Below are 25,278 nucleotides of genomic sequence, written 5' to 3' on the forward strand. Positions count from 1 at the left end.
TTCTTGAGTCAGGCCCTGTCTACCAATTACTATCTCCCTTGCCCTCAAATACCCTGGTATGGCCGAGAGTGAGGAGAGTCCGCTCTCCCTCTCGAAATACTCTCACATGGCCATACGTAATATAGCCTCTGCCAGGGAACTCCTACTCACTGCCTTCTCGTGGCGTGGGTGTTGTTTACGAAATTGAGAGGACGAAAAGCTAATGTCCGACGCTTTAACCGGGTTGGTGCACACGGATAGTCCACCTAGGAGAGTTGGAAAACCCTCATTCCAAACCAATGGTACACATGGGCTACAGTATCCTGACGGAACGAATGGCGTATGAACCAATTGTTGGTCACCGGCTATCATGGGAATGCATCGCCTCACGATGCTCCACTGCCTTATGGATCAGACCTTTAGGTCGAAGGCTCCGGGTGTGGCCCCCTAGGAAAACCACGTGCTCCAGTCTAGGCATCTCGGCAGCATCACAGCCCTCACACAAATCTCATTTGATTTGTGTGGCGCATATGTATCTGGTGCTTCCTTGTACCAACATTTATGTGTATAAATAAAATAAAATAAAGAACTATCTCCCTTATTCATAGCCACATTTGGTTAGATACTGCACAAATGTTATTTCCTATTTTATGATGTGATGTGGTCTGTTTAGGTGGTATATAAACCAAGTATGTTTGAAATAAATGATTCGCATAATGGAAGCTGTCATTATTGTCCTTGAACCAACAGTCATGCAGGGCTAGGCAGGAAGAAGGATCAATAAAGATTCTACACTGCTTGTATGGGTTTGTGTCATTGGTCCGGTCGATAAAACACTGTTTTCTAATTGGCGGTATCATTACTTTATATATTAAATGGGTACACAGGCCACAAGTTATAACCAGTACTAAGTTTTGTAAATAAGGTACAGAAAATGGAATAATGGTTTACTGTGGCAAGTTTGTCGAAGAGTAGACAATAGTCTGTGGTAACTTCGTCTTAACGTCTTAACTTATCGATGCTTTACAAGAATTTGATGATACACATCTAAACTAGAATGTTTTACTGAAATTCACATGGTATCGTTTTGTTTGAATCTTCCAATTGATGTTTTGGGATTGCAATTGATCAGTCTCTTATTGGCATATGTGGATCGTATACGTATTGCCCCGATTATAGTCTGAATACTTATGAATGTGAGATTTTAAGGTGAGAAAATTCATCTAACAAATTTTAGGAAACTGATGATAAGGTGGTGAATTGTAAAGAAGATAGGGTAAAATCATTCATAGATGATGAGGTTATGATTATGGCATGAATAACTGGGATCGGTAAGAATCTCTATTCAGCCTAGGACATATACTAATTTGCCAAATGTTGTTTCAGGTATATCTGCAATATGGATAGCTCAAAACGGACTAATAATAAGTTCCTTAAATTCGACATCTGGTAACGATAGTTCCATTTTTATGACCAAACTCAATCATATCAAGTATATAGATATACTCAGTGAATGAGATCCAAAAAACAACTAACTTGGTTGAAGCGAAACTGTCTACTGATTTAATCTTCCAGCATTACATGTCAATGTACATACAGTCGATTTACATAGAGTAATGGCCGGATTACAACGTATTCGATAGAATTGAATCATTGTTAAAGATTAGGTGGTTATTACAGTGAATACTTAATCACAGTAAAGTAACGATACTATGAGCATTCATATCGTACGAACTAAGAAAGATTATTGCCCACATTTTTTTGTAGGTACGTGTACAAGTATGTGATACGGAGAAAGAGCTTATCTAGATCAACAAGAAACAAGCATATCGGAATTGTCTATGTGTACCTTTATCATCAACAAGGTTAAATATTCATGATGTGTTGTTACAGTTTGATTATAATATGAATTCAGTTGTTTGCTTCAAGTTCAACTTACTACTTATATATTGTCAAAACTGACATCATCTTGATAACTTTCCCAATAAGGGGCTGATCAATTGCAGTCCTAAATAACAATGGGAAGATACAAGTAGGCAACATTAAGTGAATTTAAACTTCACCCCATTTCATAAGTAGGTAGCTATCAGGACTCAGTAGCTAAGTGGATAACGAAGAGACGTTTGAAGCGAACGGTACTTGGTTCAAGTCCCAGAGTGAACATCAACTCTGAGATTCAGGTACATCCAGCTGACGAGTCCCGAATAGGGCGAAACGCACATCCTGGATTCCACTGCTAGCCACTATCCATCTTCGTTTATAAAGCTTGTAACTTCAGGCAATATCGAGGCAGTCCTCACAGGATGCACACATACCAACAAGATACTGATCAATTATAGTTCTAAACAACAATAAGAAGATATAAGTAAACAACACTAAGTGAACATTGTACGTCTAACTTCAATCACTTACGTTCAAAATGGACATAGGATTTCAACTTTATCAGTGTAAAGTATTTCATGAGACACGATGATGATTAAAACAACATTCATTATAAAGGTTATTATTGAACATGTTATACTTGCATAACATACTTGAAAGAGATATATAAACTGTAACCTAGGGTACCGTATTCGAATTCAGATGAATAATCACCTAGGTAACACATCTTTTTATGATCATCAATGTAGTTTATTACATAGTTTCGATAAATGGTTGGTAACCCACCTAATATACAAAGGAAAAAGCAAGATTCTCAAATATAATACGGAGAACACCGACCCAATCACACTTGATGGAGAAACTCTGGAAGAGGTGGAGACATTCACGTACCTGGGAAGCATCATTGATAAACAAGGAGGATAGGATGCAGATGTAAAGGCGAGAATTGGCAAGGCAAAGGCAGCCTTTCTACAACATATGGAACTCAAAACAAAGTGAGAATCCTCAAAACGAACGTCAAGAAAGTCCTACTATACGGAGCTGAAATGTGGAGAACTACTACATCCATCGTCAAGAACGTACAAGTATTTATAAACAGTTGTTTACACTAAATATTCAACATTCACTGGCCGGATACTATCAGCAATAGCGTTTTATGATCGAGGACAAGCCAGCTTCTAGCTGAAGAGGAAATTAAGAAAAGACGTTGGAAGTGGATCGGACATACATTAAGGAAATCATCAAACTGCATCACGAGGCATGCGCTAACTTGGAATCCGGAAAAGAAGCGTAAAAGTGGAAGGCCAAAGATAACATTACGTCGGGAAATAAAAACAGATATGAAAAGGATGAATAGGAAATGAGATGAACTGGAAAGAATTGCCCATGACAGAGTTGGATGAAGAATGCTGGTGGGCGGCCTATGCTCCTCTACGAGGGTTAACAGGCGTAAGTAAGTATATAAGTAACCCACTCCCCTACTATACTTACTTGACTAATACAATCTATACAGACTACTGAAAATGATAAAATACTTTTATAATATATATCTTTATTTCAAAATTGTTAACACTGATAAGCACATATGATTAAGATTTCTTGTAATGGTAATATACTGTAAAGATAATACATATACTTGACAACAATCCATTATGAATATATTTAGTTGCTATGCTTGAAGGTGGTATAGTATCTATTTTGGCAACCAAAGCATTAAACGTATCTTTTAGCCTTCCAATTTCTCTTTTTAAATCTAATAAAAGAAAACGTGGATCTAAATCTTTAATTGAATAATGAAGTTATTATATTCAAGAATACTAGTTACCAACGTCAGTTTGAATGGATACATCTTTACTATTACGGCTTACGGGAACAGGTTCCGGTTCCGGTTCCGGTTCCGATGAAATCAATTCAACAAACATAAACAATACAAGTATCTTCCAAATCATGAACACTAGAATGATATTCCTTAATTGAAGAACACAATTGATCAATCAGAATTTTACATTGAATATTCACTCTTTATTTATAGGCACCATTATGTACATGTTCATTTGCACACACACACACATACACACACAAACACCCATAAACACAAGTTGAATGAAACATGTCATTGGAATAACATTTGGATATCCAACTTGCCAACAAACAAACAAACAAACATGTTACCATTCATTATCTTTTGTTGATAGGATGTCAGGTTTTGATGGGTTTTTTTTTAATAGTGAAAACATGATTGAAAATCAGGTTGTAATGAGTAATTTTGAATGAGAAATGTTGATTTCAGTTATTCTGTTATATTCAGAAAGGAGTTTTGTTGATGTGGATGCGCACTTTTGAGGAGTCCTATGCTTGGATGAAACGTCAGTTCAGTTGTTCCAGGTTTTCCATAGTGGTCTAGCTTTATTTGACTCATGAATTCAACTATCAGGACTTAGTAGATAATTGGATAAAGTAATGACGTTTTAAGCGAACGGTACTGCGTTTGAGTCCCAGAGTGAATGAGCATCAACTCTGAGATGCAAGTACATCCAGCTGACGAGTCCCGAATAGGACGAAACGCGCTCCTTTGCTAGCCACTATCCATTTTTTCTTATAAAGCTTGTGACTTCAGACAATATCGAGGCAATGTGCACAGTATGCACATATGGCTAATAGGTTACTAATCAATTGCAATCCTTAACATCAATGGTAAGATTTAAACAAACCAACTGACGTATTCAAATATACGTTTGATTTATTTCCGAAGTCAACTAAATTCAAAGCACTGATCCCTGTATTGTCAATACAAGTCGTCGAATTTGACATCTCATTACACTTAGTGCAAATCATTTAAACTTATCTATAGCTACACCAAGAGATGAACACAACAATTAGTGTAGATGGACATGTGGAGATTATAAAAGTTTAACAATTTTCAATCTCGAACAAATTTTAGCTAGACGACTATTGAAAATCTGTGAGAACCAGTGCTTCCAGGTTTTTGATGGTGATCTAACTGAAACCAGTACGTGAATCAAATCACAACTTCTATTGTCTTCACGAATTCTCCTTTAATAATGATAATCATGTATTCACTAGTGAATGGTTCCAAGATGTAACTCTTAGAGTTCTATGGATAAATTGTAATCGCTGAACAATTATAATAATTGATTGTGATATCGTAATGACATGAGTCAATTGAAGCTAGACCACCATCGAAAACCTGGAAGCACTGGACGGCCGTTTCGTCCTACTATGGGACTCCTCAGCAGTGCGCATCCACGATCCCGCACTCGCAAGATTCCAACCCAGGAACTACCAGTCTCGAGCCAGAGCCCTTAACCGATAGATCACTGGGCCGGCATCCAACGGTGTTAATGTCTAACTTCAACCAATCCACGATTTTTAGAGCGACCGTTCACCAATTATCTTCAGTGAGTTGATATCTCTACAACAGACTTGGTAGAACTCCACTGGCCACTGCTTCCCACTAGAACTCAAGGGAATATCTCTTGAAGTCAGTCAACTGTGAAAATACTAAATTCTCCACAAAAACCCACTCTGATCTATCTCGTAATGAGTAGAAATCTGTATGTCTGACTTTTCGTGACCTAAGTTATGTCCCTTCTTCAGAGTAAATAAATAACCAAAATAAATTGACACAATTAAGAATAATCATATTACATCAGAGCTTGTTAATGTCATGTTATTTTTGGTTAATAGGATTCTAAATTAGAAATCGCTGTTCACTTGAGAAATCCAACCATGTCTGATGTGAGACAGTCATTCATCTCTGTCAGTGATTAGAGTTGTACAGAAATATCAAATGATTGAAGTTAGACATGCACACCACTGGATGCTCGGTCAATAGACCAGACGTTCAACATCCACAAGGAAGGTCCTATATTCAACTATTTATAGTAGAGTTTGAGATGGACACCACTGAGGGGAGTTAATTAACATCGTGAAATGACTGTAGTGTGTTAAAGTCATCAAACAGTTGTAATCAAATGCTACTGAATATAATTTTGACTGGAGTCTATTAAAATCTATGCGTTAGTTGTTCTAGTGCGAAGGAATAACTTCTGTCTCGTAAGTGTGAGCGACAAAAGTCTTCAACGTAATATAGCAACTCATTTCAGTTTAACTAAATAAGTGGTAGGCTCCTGGTATTCATTCACATATGTAACTAGACATAAAACAAATTTTGTAATGTAGTAATATAGTAATTGTCAGTCAAAGGCTCAGTGTAAAATTACTATAAGAGGCTTCGTAAGCCTATTGAATTTTACGGATTACATCGTGGAATCTTCGCAACCAATAACTTCTAGAGAATCGAGAAAAAATGAACAACTGTTTTGCTCTAACTTGTAGCTCATCACTAGTACGAATCCGCGACGTCATCAGCTTTTGAATACAGGATCTTGGAGTCATACGGCTAGCTCCCAAGCTCTAGATTGTTGAGACTATATCAAATAGCTTAAATGCCTAATTCCTATCAGTTCATGATATTATATAAGTATACATTGTTTACACAATCATAAGCATTATCCAACCCACTCTTTCCTAGGCCTTCCTTTCTACATCTATCCAATTGCTGTTCATTCTTCTCATATGTGTCTATATTCCTCGGTGTAATATGTTCTTTGGTCTTCCTCTTCTTCTTTCGCATTCAGGATTCCATATGAGGGCTTCCTTTCTGACGCAGTTGAGTGTTTTCTTCAATGTGTGTCCTACCCACTTTCAGTGCTTCTTCGTGACTTCTTCTTCCTCTGGAATCTTGTTTGTTCTCTTCCACAGTAGGTTATTACTCATACTCCATAACATTATTAAAATATAATCACTGTAGAACAAATACATATTCTATTTATCTGACATATAAGATTTCACTTTAAGCTTAGTAATTGCATGATAGATCTTCCATTTACCTTATGTATCATACATTCTAGAAACCATTATTTCTTATCATTAAAAACATTAACTGATCTTAACTATAGCACCATTCAAAACCTGGAAGTAGATGATAATTTTTCCCGGTATAAGATTCCTCAGAGGTATCTGTTCACGACCTTACTGCAGTGGATCGAACCTAGAGCCTTCAATCTCTTATACAAATATTTGATCATTCGATCTTTGAGGTAGCACTCAGAGATGTACATTTTCAGTTCTCAGATATGAGGTCATGAAAGTTCTCTTCTAAAAAGTTCTATACTAAAACAAGTTTTGAAATGCCCTAGTGTCCTCGTTTCGTGCATTAGTGAATTGTGACGCTGAAAAGAAAACGATACTAATCCTGATAGTAAATACTTTCTAAATCATCGAAATCATTCCCCGGATTAAAGTGAATGACACATCAGAACTGCTTTCTTAATATATGTTGTATACTACTTATATTGACAGATAATAAGTAGTATATAGCACAAGGCAGAAGCAGAATGCCTGAGAAGATTGAAATGAGCAGAAGATGGAAGAAAACTGAAAGTTATCAAAATAACAACAGCAATGAAGTTTCGATAGAATATGTAAAAGACAATTGATGAAAAATGTGCAAATCATGTATGTTCAGATGTATGTTCATATTTTTTCTTAATGTCCGTTGACTGGATACTATCAGTAACAACTTATTGTCGGAGAGACGAAGAACAGCTTCCATTTGAAGAAAAAATTAGAGAAACATGTTGGAAGTGGATAGGACATACATTGTGGAAGTCATCAAACTGAATCCAAAAGGTGAGCGATAACTTGGAATCTTGAAAGCAAATAGAAAACTGTTTAGCAAATATTCTATACCCAAAAATTCACTTAGTATTGTTTGTTTGAATCTTCTCATTGATTTTTGGGCCTGCAACTGTTCAGTCTCTAATTGGCATATGTATATACTGTGATTATTGCCTTGATATAGCCTAAATTCACAAGCATTGTAAGCAAAGATACAGTCCTAAACATCAAGGGGAAGATTCAAACAAACAATACTAATTGAATTTAAACTTCACCCGATTGCACAAGTAAGTGGCTATCAGGACTCAGTGTCCGGGTGGATAACGCAATGGCGCTCGAAGCGAGGGTACTGGGTTCGAGTCCCAGAGTGAACATCAACTCTGAGATGCAGGTACATCCAACTGACGAGTCCCAAATAAGACAAAACGCGCGGATTCCACTGTTAGCCACTACCCATCTTTGCTTACTATCCTACACCCAGTTTTGATTATGGTTAATTTTGGTTAAACCTTTTTATTAACTTACTTAACAGACATTATCATTGGAATAGTAACAATTCGCATATTTCTCTGTACTGTTATGATCACTAGAGCACATGACGGACTCTAGCTAAAATGTTGATAGCTTAAATACCATTCGATGATTCACTCTCCTCCCTATATATGTATGTACTCAAATCCTATTATTAGCTTTTGCTTTGCTTGCGCTTGTTCGCTGACACTTACTCATGTGCTTGTAGCTTTGTGGCCTGAGTTATTTGATAATAAACTGTAGTTGCCACTTCTCTTTGCCTTCTGATTTCAAACACCATTGAGATTTATATTATAACGGTTATCGAGGTGAACGATTAACAAAGCAAAGCCACTACAAGAGGAAGACCAAAGAATATATTGCCTCGGAAATTGGCAGCAAATATAAAAAGCATGAATAGAAACTAGAAAGAACTGGTAAGAATCGATCAGGACAGAATTAGATGACGAATGCTGGTGGTCGGTCTATTCTCCTCCATGAAAGGTAATAGGCGTAGGGAAGTAAGTAAGTAATGAACTCAGTCTTCCCACTGCATATATCTATATCCTAATACTAACATGTTTACTTACCATTTTGTACTACATCACTCAATATCCATCATCGTTATTCAATTTTGTTATTCAATTCAATGAATAAACATGTTTAAACAATGAGTACTTGTTTGTTTAAAGCTGTTTCCTTTTTTTTTTATATCAAAAACATGATATATGTGTGTGTCATAGATATAGTTCATATCTGATTTGTCATCACTTTTCTAAAAGCATAATTCAGTCCTTTTTTCCATGGTTACATTTCTGGAGGTTATTATAAAATCAACATAGTGGTTTTCAGGGATAGTGGCTGGCAGTGGAATCTAGGACTCACGTTTCGTCCCATCTGGGAATCTTCAACTAGATATACCTGAATCTCAGAGTTGATGTTCACTTTGGGACTCGAACCCAGTACCTTTCGCTTCAAACGCCATCAGGTTATCCACTTAGCTACTGATTCCTGATAGCCACTTGCTTGTGCAATGGGGTGAAGTTTAAATTCACTTAGTATTGTTTGGTTGATTCTTCCAATTGATGTTTAGGACTGCAACTGGTTAGTCTCTTATTGGCCATATGTGAATACTTTGCGTATAGCCTCGATATAGCCTAATTCACAAGCATGGTAAGCAAAGATCGATAGTGGCTAGTAGTGGAATCCAGTTTGATGCGCATTTCGTCCTATTTGGGACTCGTCAGCTGGATTTACCTTCATCTCAGAGTTGATGTTCACTCTAGGACTGACCAGTTACAGTCCTAAAGATCAATGGGAAGAATCAACCAAACAATACTAAGTGAATTTATAACTAATGAGGTTCGTTACTCATATCATTATATGTTTGTTTAATAATATCACTGATTTACTGGAGTCTAAAATACGAAAGAAACTGGGTATTAATTAAGTAAGATCAAAGTTAAGAAACTGGTTCAATATAATATTTTAAGTAACTGATTAAGAATACTAAAAACATAGGTTGAAAATGATGAATAGCAACTGGGAAGAACTAGGAAGGATTGTCCAGGACATAGTCCGATGGACAGTGCTATTGGGTGGTCTATGCTCCTCCACGAGGGGTAACAGGCGTAAGTACGTAAGTAACTAATGATCCCTTTATACTTGATGACCCTTTAGTGACCATCTATTTGACTCCATTTGGATCGTTTTTTCTGATTGCTATCAAATAATTAATGTCGAAATATATATCCTGACTATTCTTACAGATAATCATCAACTTAAATCGAGATTGGTGAATAACGGAATTAAATAAGTCAAATACGAGGATCAATTTCAAAGACGTATATTTCAACCAATCGTTAATCCAGGCAAACGATCAAAAAAATGAAGTGAAGAAAGTGAAGTGAAATGACACTCAGTGGAGAAAGCGAGGATCGGAAAAGCAAGAGCAGCATATTTACAACTGAAGAACATATGGAAATCAAAACAATTGTCAACCAACACCAAAATCACAATTTTCAATACAAATGTCAAGATAGTTTCACTGTATGGAGCGGAAACGTGGAGAACTACGAAAGCCATCATACAGAAGATACAAGTGTTTATTAACAGTTATCTACGCAAAATATTTCGGATTCGTTGGCCAGACACTATGATCAACAACCTACTGTAGGAGAGAACAAACCAGATTCCGGCGGATGAAGAAATCAGGAAGAAGCACTGGAAGTGGATTGGGCACACATTGAAGAAATCACCCAATTGCGTCATAAGACAAGCCCTCACATGGAATCTTGAAGGCCAAAGGAGAAGAGGAACACCAAAGAACACATTACACCGAGACAGGGATGAGAAGAATGAACAAAAACTGGATAGAACTAGAAAAGAAGGCCCAGGACAGAGTGAGTCGGAGAATGCTGGTCGGCGGCCTATACTACATCGGGAGTAACAGGCGGAAAAAGAAAAAGAAGAAGGAGAAGGCGAATGAGCCAACTTGATTTAACCAAGAGTAAATCGATATTTATAATCAGACAAAGATAAGTTACAGACACGTGACGAATAAGATAGGAAATGCACACACCTATGCTTACATATAACAACAGTCAAAGTTGGCAAGCAAATAATATTAACAAGGTTAAAATATAGCTTGAAGTGAATGGATAAGTTGATTAGTTCAGAAGCTAGAATAATCTATTTAAGCTCGATATAGAACTATTTGACGTTGACAGATATAAGTAGTATATAACACTAATCGAAAGTGAAATATCTAGCAGAAGAAAGTTGATAAGATCGAAAGAAAGAGAACAAAAATAGAGAATGATTAGTGTGGAATCGAAAGAACACTGAAGTCTGAGACGATGGGTTAACCTTTTTGGAAATGAAGTATATACTGTATGGTTCTCAGATTTCACTAAGGTATTCTGTAATTTTGTGTTCAAAAATACATTCGATTGTCCCATTTGTGTCCTCGTTCATTACACTATCTTTTCCATTATTGATAGTACAAAGTATTGGATTTATATATAAACAGAAGAATGAAGTGTTATATCGCGAACATAGATTTCTTAGTCGGTTGCTTAACACTTGAGCCCTCGAACGCCAGAACCCTCCCAAGTCACAAATCAGAAGACAGAAGACAAGTAGAAGGAATTTTATTCCAAACAGCGTCGATTATGGTACAAAATTGTCAGGTATTTATAGTTTTTAGTAGAAACGACATCATTATTATAGTTATCCAATCCGCACACAGGGAGTTATCGGCATTGTCCAATGGGGAAGCTACACGTAATGGTTCTAGAGTATTCTTCCAAAAACTGATTGGATGGAATATGTTCGGTTCCTTATGAGCTTCTTAGAGCTTCCTCAACTTCACCTGTGGACCATCCTCACATATAGAATCAATGACAAACCATGAAAACTAATATTTCGTTTTGAAGATTATCTTACTTAAATTAAAATCTATTAAGTACTAGTGTGATGTATACTACTTATACTAACAGATAATAAGTAGTATGTATCAGCAATTGAAAATGGAATACTTACCATCAGAAGATTGAATTGAAAAGAACAGAAAAGAAATCGAAGAGTCATCATAATAACAACAGAATTAGATGGATAAAAGAGTCTATAAAGGACAATGCAATCAAGATGTGTAGCTGATTCATTTAATGTATGATCTTTTTATACATTTGCATTAAAAGAATAAATTGGTTTCCACCCTATCTGAGTTTTCATTCACTGTACAAATATTTGATTACACTCTCTTTTCTTCTATGAACTATGGGTTTTCGTCTATTACATAGGTTACTGTTATATTCTTTTCTATTCCGAAATTAGTATGGTTTAAGATGTTTTGGTGTGGTCTACTTATATTCATATAAGTAGTATATGATGATGGTTAGACATAGGATGTATTTTGGTAGAAGATCGATAAGGAAAGAACATGAATGAAGCGCAATTGGTATGAAAATACATGAATAATGAAGTCAGAGAAGATGGACTGATACTTGCAAAAGGAATAGTTAAGATTGAGACAATTGATTGATGGTGTGCAACTTAACTGTTCACTGTATGATTGTCGGATTTTATTGAGATAGTCTGTAATTTGTGCCTAAATACATTCGATTGTCCCAAATCGTGTTCTTATTCACTACAATGTGACTCCTTTTTTATCTATTCTGATGTCTTAGTTTGAATACAAATCAGATAGATAGTTTCAACTTTGTGCATGATAACAGTTACGTAATAGGCCTTCTGTTTACTCTTAAGTCTAATTTAGTCACAAATCCAACTCATATGTTATATATACTAAGTGACTTATAAAGTCAGGAAATCGAGGCAGCGTTTCATCTCTTTCCTTCTCTGAATATTAAACATAGACTAGTAGATAGATGAATCAAGGTTGTAACATTGATTTGGTAAAGAAAATGACGCACTTTTTGAATACTGATATCATGTTATCTAGGTGAAGCTTCGGCAAAACTGACAATCAGTCATTCGTGAATGAATATTAGACATCACGTCACTTTGCTTAACTTTATGATTAGGTAATAGGGGATCATTAGGAATTAAAGATCTCAGAGGGGATACAAGAAGCATAAAATCTATTACTACTCAATGATCATTCAGTTCAATATCGTCTTCAGTGATGATCATTATCCTTTGGAAATAACGAACATATAGTACTAATGATTTGATCTACGTTAGATCTGGAAGTATTGGATAATCGTTTCGTTCTAGTATGATATTCAACAGCAGTGTACATCCACGATTCTGCACCAAATGAATTTCAATTCAAGACCTTTAGCCTCGAACGTGAACGCTTAACCTCTAGACCACAGAACCGGTATTTAGCGGTATCAATGTCTAACTTCAATTGTTTCATGATCTTGCGCAACCCTTCAACTATTGTCTAAGTTAGATAACTGTCCCACATCCGACACAGATTGGACTCCACTGTTCATGACTTCTTAGTAGAACTGCACCAAACTTGCCTTGAAACTAGTCATAAGAGAACACATGAAAATCATCAGAATAGGGAATTGTGGAGTTTGCAATAATTTAATAATTGCATTCATTAGCTGATCCTAATTAACTATTTAACTTCTATTGAATAAAGATTACTCATTAGATCGGTAAATGATCACAATTGTAATCTAAGGGTCGTTGTAAATTACCTTGAAATCAACAAATAGGTCTACAATTTCTTTCCCTATGTTCTGTTCATTATATTCAAATGACAACAACCTTCAAATTAACTAATTAAGTGTTATACATATCAATGAATAAGGCATAACTTCCATGATCCAATATCATATATTAAGTACTTGAAAAGCACAAAACAAAAGGAAATTCTCATAGTTGAAAGCGTCAGGTAATTCAAGCTAGACCATCAAGGAAAACCTGGAAGTACTGTATGGCCGTTTCGTCTTATTGTGGGACTTCTCAGCAATGCGTATCCAAGAACTCGCTTCAAAAGATTAGAAATTAACATTTTGTTACTACTCATTATTATATTTAAGTAGTATAATAATAAAAAGTAATGAATTTATTGAAATTACAATCACTTCATTCATTTTAATAACAGGAAAAGTATATGATACATTATAATAACAACCTTTTTGATAAATTTTATTAAAACATATAAACTACTTTTAAGAATAATAAGTAGTTTTGTTTTTGTTATTGTTATCATTAAGATTTATACATAAATATGAATAGATTCAATGTAATCACAATACAACTACTCATTAAGAATTCATTTTTCATATATTTATTTGCTGAATTTGGAGTTGCCCTTATTCTTCTACTTAATTCATCTAATATAAGTTGTAATTGATGAAGTTCTTGGCCTAATTCTTCTTTAATTTCAATAGATGTTTCATTCAAGAATTCGTATTCCGGAAATCCATCAGGATCCGAGTTTCTATGGAATGCTTCTTGGGAATGCTTGACATTATTAGATGAATCAAGAGAGCTATTATAATGATCATAATCTTCATCGGTAATGATACTGTTGCTGTTCTCTTCAGAATTTACCAATTTTAAAGAGAATAAATCTAAACTAATATAAATAATGAATAGTTTCCAAACGATCCAATTCATTGTTTGAATCATTATGATTTCAGTAGAAAAATCAGTAGTTGAAATGAATAAAACAAAAAGGAACACTAATATCCGTTCATGTTTATATACCCTAATGGTTACATGTTTTTTTTTCATTCGTTCATGAAAGGAAAACATGTTTTTCTTTTTTTTCTTTTTTCTCTTTTTTTTCTTTTTTTTGGCTCAGTAACATCATGAATATTTCTTATAAATGTGATGAATTTTTTTGTTTTTACTTTCTTGTCATAAGTTTAAAAAAACACATAAATATTGATACAAAGGGGCGCCAGATACAGATATGCGTCACACAAATCTGATTTGATTTGTATGAGGGCCGTGTGACTGTCCGGGTGCTCAAACTGAAGCAGATGGTTTACTTAGGGGGCCACATCCGGAGCCTTTGACCTAAAGATCTGATCCACAAAGTCGTCGTCGTCAGCTACAACGTAGGACCAGGCACACATATGCATCGGTCCAAGTTGCCATACCCCGTTAGCACAACAAGATGAACACGCAATTCATAGAGATAGGTAATTTAGTTGTGGTAGTATATAAAAGATAGGTTGTATATAACGATATAGTACAGGAAGGAAAAAAGTTATGAGGCAATTTTAATCTCAAGGTTTAAGGGAAGATAAAGAGTGTATACACCTACGCCATTGTCATTGATTCTGAGCCATGTAACCTAGAGTCTCCAACCATTGGTGACGATTGTCACGCAGACCTCAACCAGGTAGTCTGCATCTAGCAACATGGCTCAGACTAGAAGTTAGTAACTTCAAGCACTGATGCCACATTTTGGTTTGGCCGCCCCTAACTCTCTCCCAACCATCCCCTACACTAGTCAGCATAGCGCGTCGTCGTAATCGGTGTTCAGGCATACGTAAAACGTGGCCTAATCATCTCAGTCAATGAAGATTCATGACCTCATCAACTGATTTACCATCATTTCCTAATACTGATCCACAAAGTAGTGGAGCACCGTAAGGAGATGCAGTCCCATAGTAGCCGGTGACCAACAATTGATTCATACACCATTTGTCCTCTCAGGATACTAGAGCCCATGTACACCATTTGGTTTGGAATCATGGTTTTCCAACTCCCCTAGGTGGATTCGCAGTGTCCACCAACCATGCTAAAGCGCTGGACATTCCCTTATCGTTTTCGTAAATAACACCCGTGGTGCGAGAAGGCAGTGAGTAGGACTTCCCTGTCGGAGGCTTTGTGAGGGCATTTCGAGAGGGAGAGAGTACTCTTCCCACTCTCGGCCGTATCAGGGCATTCGAAGGCATTGAAAAGTTAACATATATGTGACATGAATAGATAAAATAAATGATAGATTTATTATCAATGTTAATAGGATGATTGTTACATAATATATTAAGTAATTGAATTGATGTGAAGTTTTATAGTAGAATGAAAGAGTTGTCGAATGCTTAGAGGATTTTCATGATGATCTAGTTTTAGTCGATTGATGAATTTAACTGTGAGGTAGTTACTGACGCTGGCGAAATTTCATGGACTGGTTGAAATTAGACAATAACACCATTCGATGCCAGCTCAGTGTTACAAAAGTTAAGCGTCAAACAGAATGGTTAGTACAAACTATAAACAGTAGGATAGATCTGATTATGAGGCAACATCCTTGACAAACAAGGAGGATCTCATACAGATGTAAAGACGAGGACTGGCTTAACAACAACAGCATTACTACAACATAAGAACTCATGAGACTCAAAACAACTCTCAACCAATATCAAAGTCACAATCTTCAATACGAACGTCAAGATAGTTCTACTGTATGGAAGTGAATCTTGGAAAACTACCACAATCATCATCAAACATGTTCAACTATTTATAAACAATTGTCTACAAAAGATACTCAATGTCCATTGACCGAATACCATCAGTAACAACCTACTGTTGGAGGGAAAAAATCGGCTTCTATTTGAAGAGGAGACTAGAAAAAGATACTGGAGGTGGAATAGGACACACGTTGGGAAAATCATTAAACTGGATCACAAGGTAAGCGTTAACTTGGAATCTGGAAGGGAAAAGATAAAGAAGATCAAAGAACACATTGCATCGGAAGTTGTAGGCAGAAATGAAGACGATGAATACAAACTGGAAAGGATTGATCAAGATACATTTGGATGGATAATGTTGGTGGCAGCTTATGCTACTGATCAAGGGGTAACAGGTTGAAGAGATGACAAAAATTATTAAAATAGATGATTCCATTAATAAATGTATTAAATAAGACAATGAACCAGGGTTAATTAAAGACTAAGTAAATCTCAATATGTATAATTTAGTTAAATAGTGAATCCAATACGAAAATACTCAATGTCAGTTGTGTGTTAACCACTTATTGATCTAATCAACAATTACTTACTTACTTATGCTTATTACTCTTCATCAAGGAGCATAGGCCGCCCACCAGTATCCTCCAACCCACTCTGTCCTGGGCCTTCCTTTCTACATCTATCAAATAATTATTCATTCTTCTCATGTCTGTCTCCATTACTCGGTGTAATGTGTTCTTTGATCTTCCTCTTCTCCTTTAACTTTGAGGATTCCGTGTGGGGGCTTGCCTTGTGATGCAGTTGGGTGCTTTCTTCGTTGAATAATTAATTATAATAATCATGTATAAAAATAATATAACAGGTTAAATTCAATTAGTATTGTTTGTTTGAATCTTCTCATTGATGTTTAGGACTGTAATTGATCAGTCACTTATTGGCTATATGTGCATACTGTGCGTATTGCCTCAATATAGCCTTAATTCACAAGCATGGTAAGCAAAGATAGATAGTGGCTAGCAGTGGACTCGTCACCTATACATTCAAATACTTCATTCATGAATCTTCCACTAATTTTTCCGTCATTGTTATTACTACTACTACCTTATTTTTACATTCGTGTTCTTTTCAATTCGATCATGTTATATTCCGAAGACAATTATGAATGGTAACATCTGGGATCCATTTATGAACCAATACTATGCGTATATTTTCTATTGTTTAATTGTTAAACACCTAAACTATTCATATTCATGTCCCTCTTATTATAAGCTTTATTTTGATCTATAGACTATTATTATACGATTTACCATTCTTGAGTTATCCCTAGTTCATTAATTACTGTTCCCCCTATTCACAGCCACATTTGGCTAAATCTTGTCCAAAGGTTATTTTCTATTTTATGGTACGATGTGGTCTGTTTGATTGGTTTATAAATCCAGTATGTTTGTGTGTTATTGGTGTTCTGGACTTAACTGGCTGAGCTAGGCAGATAGCAGAACTTATAAGTACTCAAGACTGCTTGTACAGTTTCCGTGTATCACTGGTCCGATCTATAAATCGCTGCTCTCTGATAGGCGGTCTTCTCACTCATATAATAAATAGGGCACGCACGCACACAATATAACACATACTAGAACAAAACAGCCGTTCAGTTCTTCCAGGCTGTCAATAGTAGTCTAACATTGATCGATTCATATTCCTAATCAAAATATCAACAGTCTCCTCAATCACATACTGATAAGAATATCTTAAACGCTATTGGTCCATTGTTTCTTTGTGTGTACTATTTATTAATGATGCTCAAGGACAATTTGCTGCTGTATATATACGCTTGACTTTTTCCCTTATTTGATTGCTGTGCTTCTGGCTGCTACGGAATATAACTTTCCCGCTTCCAACTTGGACTTCTTACTCTAGTTAGCTGGGTCTGGGTCTCGTCAGAATAGCTAGCTTATCGGTCCCTGGTCACAAGTCTTTGTTCCGTTCGCTACTAGTAAATTCGTAACGCTTCAGATATAACAGAAACAAACAACTTTCTTTTAAAAAAAACAAACCCATTTACTCTAAAAAGAAGTCTGTTACATTTCATTTGAAAGTTATTATACTAATTATAGCTGCTGGTCGGTGGCCTATGCTCCATTGGGAGTAACAGGCGTAAGTAAGTAAGTAAGTAAGTAATATATATACTACCTAAAAATCCAATAGTAGTATACTTATATGCAGAATTCATTGAATCATTAGATAGTTTCATATTGAATTTAGTTTCATTATAAGGTGTCATTGTATGATTATGTAATTGATTGGATTCAGTTATACTAATATCTTCGGTACTACTGTTCGTTTGAGCATTTATAATAAATGAAATGAAGAAATGAAAATAGATGAGGATCATAAATAATTTCCAAATCATTGAAAGATTTCAAAAAAGAACCTTTGATCAAATATGACAATGGAAGATGTTCAGATCGTTTCTTTTTATGATGTCGTTTAGAAGAATGATGAAAGCTCCACGACCAAACCACCCAGCTCAGAGAACAAAACTCTATCAAAAGTTGAATTTGTTTTATCGATTGAAAAATAGTGGAATCCAGGGTGCGTGCTTCGTCCTATTTGGGACTGGTCAGTTGTATGTACCTGCATCTTAGAGTTGATGTTCATTCTGGGACTCGTACCCAGTAACGTTCGCTTCAAACGCCATCAAGTTATCTACTGAACTACTGAGTCGTGATAGCCATTTGCTTGTGCAATAAGGTGAAGTTTAAATTCACTTAGTATTACTTGTTTGAATCTTCCCATTCATGTTTAGGACTTCAACTGCTCAGTCTCTTATTGGCATATATGCATGCTGCGCGTTTCTCTCACGAACGCTTAACCTTTAGATCACTGAGCTGGAATTCAATAGTGTATATGTCTAAGTTTAATCGATTCTTAATATTACAGGACCATCTTTCATTGTCTCACACCAAACATGGTTCAGCTCCATCGGTCACGGATTCTCACTGGAAGTTTAGGAGTTTCATCTTGAAGCATGTCATTAGTGAGTATATAATTATTGTGAGTATAGGAGTTTTGTGGTGATTATTAACCACACATCGTAAATTCCATCCTCGTTTAGTGGCCATATATCTCACTTCAGTCAAACCATATGCTGATTGTCATCGAAAAATACATTCCAGTTACCCTCGTATATGATTATCGACTTGATTGACACTAGTGAACAACGGAATAAAATAAGCCAAATACGAAAATGAATTCGAATACGTATATTTCATACACTAATTGATCTGGACAGGCAATCAGATAAATGAAAAGGAAAAGGCGAAGTGAAACGCAACGAAGTGATTCGCAGTGAAGAAGGCGAATGGGCTTACTCGTTTCGATCAACCATGACTCAATATTTGTGTTCCGACATGAATAAGCTACAGACACGTAATGAATAGGACAAGTGATTGACAAACATACAATCATATAAGCGAATAACCGACAGGATCAAAAGGTGGCTTGAGAAGAATGAATAAATTGGTCTTTTCAGAGGCTAGAATAAACTATGTCTGAACTTGAGTTATTGCTTGACATCTAGTGGAATCTCACAAAGATAACCATCTCAGTTAAAACTAAACATTCGCCTTGCTAAAGATCATTATCTAGTATGAAACTTAGGTTATACAAGGTATCCTAACGATTACATCCAATTAGCTAATTTCTGTAGGACAGCAATTAGACATTATCATTGTTGACCATTCACGTTGAAGATTATAGTTTACGGTTGTTTTCGATTGTAGATGAAATTGTAGTACGTATCACCAGGAAGTCAAACAAACAAGCTGAAGACACAGAAGTAAACAAGCAGATGAAGAGGAGCATCATAGTCGACAAATGTAAATATGTGGAAGATTTAGCAATGACGGCGGAAAAGGCTGCAAGAGAAGGAAATATGAAACAATTGCATGATACAACAAATACACTCGCTGAAAATTACCGTAAACCAGAATGACCAATGAAAAGAAAGGAAGGCATGGTAATCAACAACATTGAAAAACAACGAAACAGGTGGATAGAACACTTTATAAACCTCTTGAATCGACCTGCTCCACTGAACCCACGCAACGTCGAAGCAGTACTCACGGACCTACCAATTGATGTTGACCCAACAACAATTGAAGAGATCAGCATGACCATCAGACAAATCAAGCGCGGCAAAGCAGCAGGACCAAACAACATTCCTGCAGAAGCACTGGATGCAGATGTAGCAGCAACTGCAAAGATACTCCACATTGTCTTAAGTAAGATTTGACATGATGAACAAGTATCAACAGGTTGAATAGAAGGACTTCTGATCAAAATACCAAAGAAAGAAGATCTCAGCAAGTGTGACAGCTACAGGGGCATCACCTCTCTCTCAATACCTGGGAAAGTGTTCAACAGAGTGTTGTTAAACGATTTCAATTATTACTTCATGTTCAGACATATTTTTCATTTACATTCAATAGTTTTTGGAAGAGCAAATGAGTTATATATACAGTCATAAAAATTTAGTTTAAATATTTATACTACTCATAAGTAGCATAACAGTAGCACAAAATGTATAAGTATTCATACTAGGAAGAAATGACCATCTAGTACTTTTAGGTTTTCAACGATGGTCTAATATTCATTGATTCATGATCTCATTCAAGACTTAACAATCTCCACAACAACATACTGATAGTTACATGACAATTGTACTTCAAGCAATATATGCGAATCCTCAAACGCTTGCTAATATCTACGTAAAATTTACCCGCTAACTAGAAAGTCATGAGATCATTCAATATGAATATTGAATATGTATTGAACAGACTATGTTAGTAAGTTTACCATTAAGTCCGAATCCTCCAAGTACATTTTTTGTTCTAACTAACCATATATGTATAAACAAAGATGAATGGCGATTAGAGTGGAATCCAGGACTCATGTTTCGTCAGCTAGATGTACCTGCATCCAAGCTGATGCACACATCGGAATTTGAACCGGCACCGTTCGCTTTAAACGCCATCGCGTGTCCCACCTAGCTACTGAAATCCAATAGCTGCAAGCTTGTGCAATGGTGTTAAGTTTTATTCTGTTTTTATATTCGTTGTTTGAATCTTCCTATTGATGTTTAGAACTGCAAATGATCAGTCTCTTATTGGCATGTGTGAAAACTGTGCTTATTGCCTCGATATCGTCTTAATTCACAGATATGATAAATTAAGATGAATGTTGGCTAGCAGTGGAACTGACGATTCCCAACTAGGACAAAACACGCATCCTGGATTCCATCGCTAGCCTCTATTCATGTTTGCATATATTTGCTGTTACCACAGTCTATCGAAACCGATTACATTTCCAGATATTATTGAATAGCTATATCGTATTTTTATATAGTTGATATCATGAGTCAATTGAAGCTAGACCACCATAGAAAATCTGGAAGCACTGGACGGCCGTTTCGTCCTATTGTGGGACTCCTCAACAGTGCGCATCCACGTTCCTGTCTCGCGAGATTCGAACACAGGATCTGTCTGTCTTGCGCGCAAGCGCTTAACGTCTAGACCACTGAGCTGACCGTCATCCAATAGTGTTAATGCCTAAATTCAACCAATCCACGAAATTGAGCAACCATTCACCAATGTCTTGAATGAGTTGATATCTCACAACAGACCCGGTTGAACTCCACTGATCACTGCTTCTCACTAGATTTCAAGGAAACATCTCTTGAAGCCAGTCACTAGTGAGTATATGATCGTATTTGCAAAAGATTATTTAGTAAACAGAGAGCTTATATTGTAGAATCTAAGCGTTTTAATTCTCTAATCAAAGCAGTTACTTTTAGACCATTTAAATGGTACTCATGAGCTCGAAACATTCATGGATTATATTAAACTCAACCATTAAATTGTTGTTTGCCCAGGACAGGGTTGGACGGAGAATGCTAGTGAGCGGCCTATGCTCCTCCACGAGGGGTAACAAGCGTAAGTAAGTAAGTATTAAATTGTTCTACTCTATTGGATACTAAATGCTAATTGAGACTTATAAATTGATCTTAAAGTTGGTCATCATCAAACATGATTTTCAAATTGACTGAGTAGTATAATTAAACTATAGATTCTATCAATTTATACCTCACCAATACTGACTGAGCAACAAGCATTTCTGTGGTTCATTACTTTCTTTCTAACTTAAGCTTGTAACCCTTCGTCGAGGAGAATAGGCCGATCACCAACATTCTTCATCTCAGTCCGTCCTGATTAATCCTTTCTAGTTCATTCCAGTTGCCATTCATCTTTTTGATGTCTCTTTTTAATTCGTGTACTTTGATTTTCAATTTTTCCATTTCTATTTGGGATTACAAATTATCGCTTACCTCAAGATGCAGTTTAATGATGTTCTCAATTTGTTTCCCATCCACTTCCAGTGTCTTTTCCTAATTTCCTCTTCAAATGGAAGCTGGTTTTTTCTCTCACACAGTAGGCTGTTACTGATGGTATTCGGTCAATGGACATTGAGTATCTTTTGTAGACAATTGTTTATAAATAGTTGAACATGTTTGATGATGATTGTGGTAGTTTTCCAAGATTCACTTCCATACAGTAGAACTATCTTGACGTTCGTATTGAAGATTGTGACTTTGATATTGGTTGAGAGTTGTTTTGAGTCTCATGAGTTCTTATGTTGTAGTAATGCTGTTGTTGTTAAGCCAGTCCTCGTCTTTATGTCTGATACAGATTCTCCTTGTTAATCGATGATGCTGACCAGGTAAGTGAAAGATTCCACATCATTCAGAGTTTTGCCATCAAATGTGATTGTGTTAGAGTTCTCTGCGTTGCATTTGAGTATCTTGCTCTTTCACATGTGTGTGTTGAGGCCTACTGATTCAGAGACTTCTGCTACACTAGTTATCTTCGTCTGTATTTGTTTGTGTGTATGGGATAGAAGTGTTAGGCCATCTGCGAATTCCAAATCGTGTAATTGATTCCGAGATGTCCATTGTATTCCGTGCTTCCCCTCAAATGTCGAGGTTTTCATAATTCAGTCAATCACCAGAAGAAATTGAAAGTGTGGGGATAACCAGACTTATCTGACTTCGGTCCTCACATGGAATGCGTCTGTTAGCTGTCATCTATTCATGACTTGGCACTGTAGTTCGTCGTATGAACTGCGTATGATGTTGACGATTTTCTCAGATAATCCATAGTATCGAACAACGTTCCATAAGCTTCTCCTATCCACAGTGTCAAATGCTTTCTCATAATCAAGGAAGTTGCTGTATAGTGACAAGTTCCATTCAATCAATTGTTCAACGATGATCCGTAGTGTCGCGACTTGGTCTATCCACGACCTATCCTTACGGAATCCAGTCTGTTGATCTCGAAGTTGGATGCCTACTGAATCTTTCATCCAGTTCAGCGACTCTCTGTTGAAAACGTCTCCTGTTATCGATAGTAGTGTTATTCATCTGTGGTTCTCATACTTGCTGAAATCTTTCTATGGTATGGTGATGAGAGGTCTTTCTCTCCGGGCCATCGGCACTTGTTCTTCCTCCCAAATCTTCCTGGATAGATGTGGACCATGTTAGCAGTTGCTTCTGTGTCTCACTTCAGTGCTTCAGCCGGTATATTGTCAGTTTCTGCCGCTTTCCCGCTCTTGATTTGTCTGATGGCCATCTTAACGTCTTCGATCGTTGGTGGAGTGACATCTATTCGAAGGTCGGTGTGTGTTGCTTCGATGTCCGGTGGATTCAATGGAGCTGACCTATTCAGCAGTTCCTCGAAATATCCTTCCCATCTTTTTCTCTGTTCTTGAATCTCCATTATTGTCTTTCCGTCTTTGTCCATGACTGGTCTATCCGGTTTACTATATCTCCCTGCTAGTTTCTTCGCTGTTCATATTCCCTTCTGTTGCAGCTTTTTCTCCCGTCGTTGCTAGTTCGACCATGTATTTCTGCTTGTCGGTTTTAATTCCCTTCTTCACTTGCGTGTTTGCTTCTGTGTAGTCTGCCTGTGCTTTGACTTTTTCTGCTCGTGTTCGGCTGCTGTTAATTGCTGTCTTTTTGTTCTTCTTTTCTTGAATCTTGTGAAGGTTTACGATAGAGATCCATTCCTTATGATGATGATTCTTAGGTCCCAGAAATTCCTGAAACGTAGAAGCTAGTGCTTCTTTGATCCCTTTCCAGTTGTTCTTCATAGTAAACTCCTCTTCTTTGATATCTTTCAATGATTAGATATATCTTGAAGAATACTGTATTAAATGGTAACGTTGGTTTATGGAGATTGTTGACTTTTGTTTGGCATCATGAATGTATCAATGTTATACTACCATTGAAAACCTGGAATATCTACACGTCCATGTCGCTCTATAATCGGACACCTCAGCAACTCTCATCCACGATCCAGCACATGTGTATGGAACTCACGACCATCGATCTTGAGCAAACGCTTAACCTCTAAAACAATGACTCGGGAGGTAACAATAATTTTTGGAGTTCAAGTGAGAAGCCTAAACCAATAGAATCAAATCATGTCAGATGTGAAGCAGTTACCTGCTGAAGACTATGAGAGATAGTTGTGCAATATTGTGGATTGATTGACATTAGACATTAACTCTGTTGAATCCCATCTCCATGGTCTGTAGGTTAAGCATTCATATGAAACTGAGGGTCCTAGGTTCAAGTTTCATATATGGGATCATGGATAGTACAGTTATTTACAGCTTAGTTTAATGTAACAAATCGACTTCTAGTTATTCACTTTATCTACTCTGTCGAAAATCAATAATACCAGAATTTATTATCAGAAGGAGTTTTGTAGAGATTTAGTATTTTCATAGTTGAAAGCGTGAGTCAATTGAAGCTAGACCACCATAGAAAACCTGGAAGCACTGGACAGCCGTTTCGTCCTACTATGGAACTCCTCAGCAGTGCGCATCCATGATGCCGCACTCGCGAGATTCGAACCCAGGACCTACCATTCTCGAGCCAGAGCCCTTTCCAAAGCGCTTTCAACTATGAAAATACCAGAATTACCCAAACGACAGCTACTATATTTAGTAAGTAGTTTAAAAATTAAATCAATAATCAATAAGTAATAAGAATACTCAATTGGTTATACATACTCTCTATACCTCTAATCAATGATAAGAAGAATTCTTCACCTATGTTACCATCTAGAAAAAAATAGACAAAAATTTAATTTTTTTTTGTTGTTTTGTTACCATGCTCTATAATCATTTTGCTGTTGCTAATCATAATCCATCATATGATTATGAAATGTCTTGA

At 36.4% G+C, this 25,278-nt stretch overlaps 2 protein-coding genes across 2 annotated transcripts; both read right to left on the reverse strand.

Annotated features, from left to right (window-relative positions):
• Positions 1 to 3,412: 3,412 nt before the first annotated feature.
• Smp_195190 (13 kDa tegumental antigen Sm13) lies at positions 3,413 to 3,850 on the reverse strand. Its single transcript, XM_018797926.1, has 2 exons — positions 3,686 to 3,850; positions 3,413 to 3,640 (listed from the first exon to the last, which is right to left on the reverse strand). Exons 1-2 carry the CDS (start codon positions 3,807 to 3,809, stop codon positions 3,450 to 3,452), a joined length of 315 nt encoding a protein of 104 aa, XP_018652920.1. The 5' UTR covers positions 3,810 to 3,850; the 3' UTR covers positions 3,413 to 3,449.
• Positions 3,851 to 13,646: 9,796 nt separating this feature from the next.
• Positions 13,647 to 14,316, reverse strand: Smp_195180 (surface membrane antigen; the record flags this gene model as incomplete). Its single annotated transcript, XM_018797927.1, has 1 exon — positions 13,647 to 14,316. The coding sequence occupies one exon, from the start codon at positions 14,314 to 14,316 to the stop codon at positions 13,768 to 13,770; it is 549 nt and encodes a 182-aa protein (XP_018652921.1). The 3' UTR covers positions 13,647 to 13,767.
• Positions 14,317 to 25,278: the final 10,962 nt, after the last annotated feature.

Source organism: Schistosoma mansoni, chromosome 6 (genome assembly GCF_000237925.1).
Source record: "Schistosoma mansoni strain Puerto Rico chromosome 6, complete genome".
Lineage (NCBI taxonomy): Eukaryota > Metazoa > Platyhelminthes > Trematoda > Strigeidida > Schistosomatidae > Schistosoma > Schistosoma mansoni.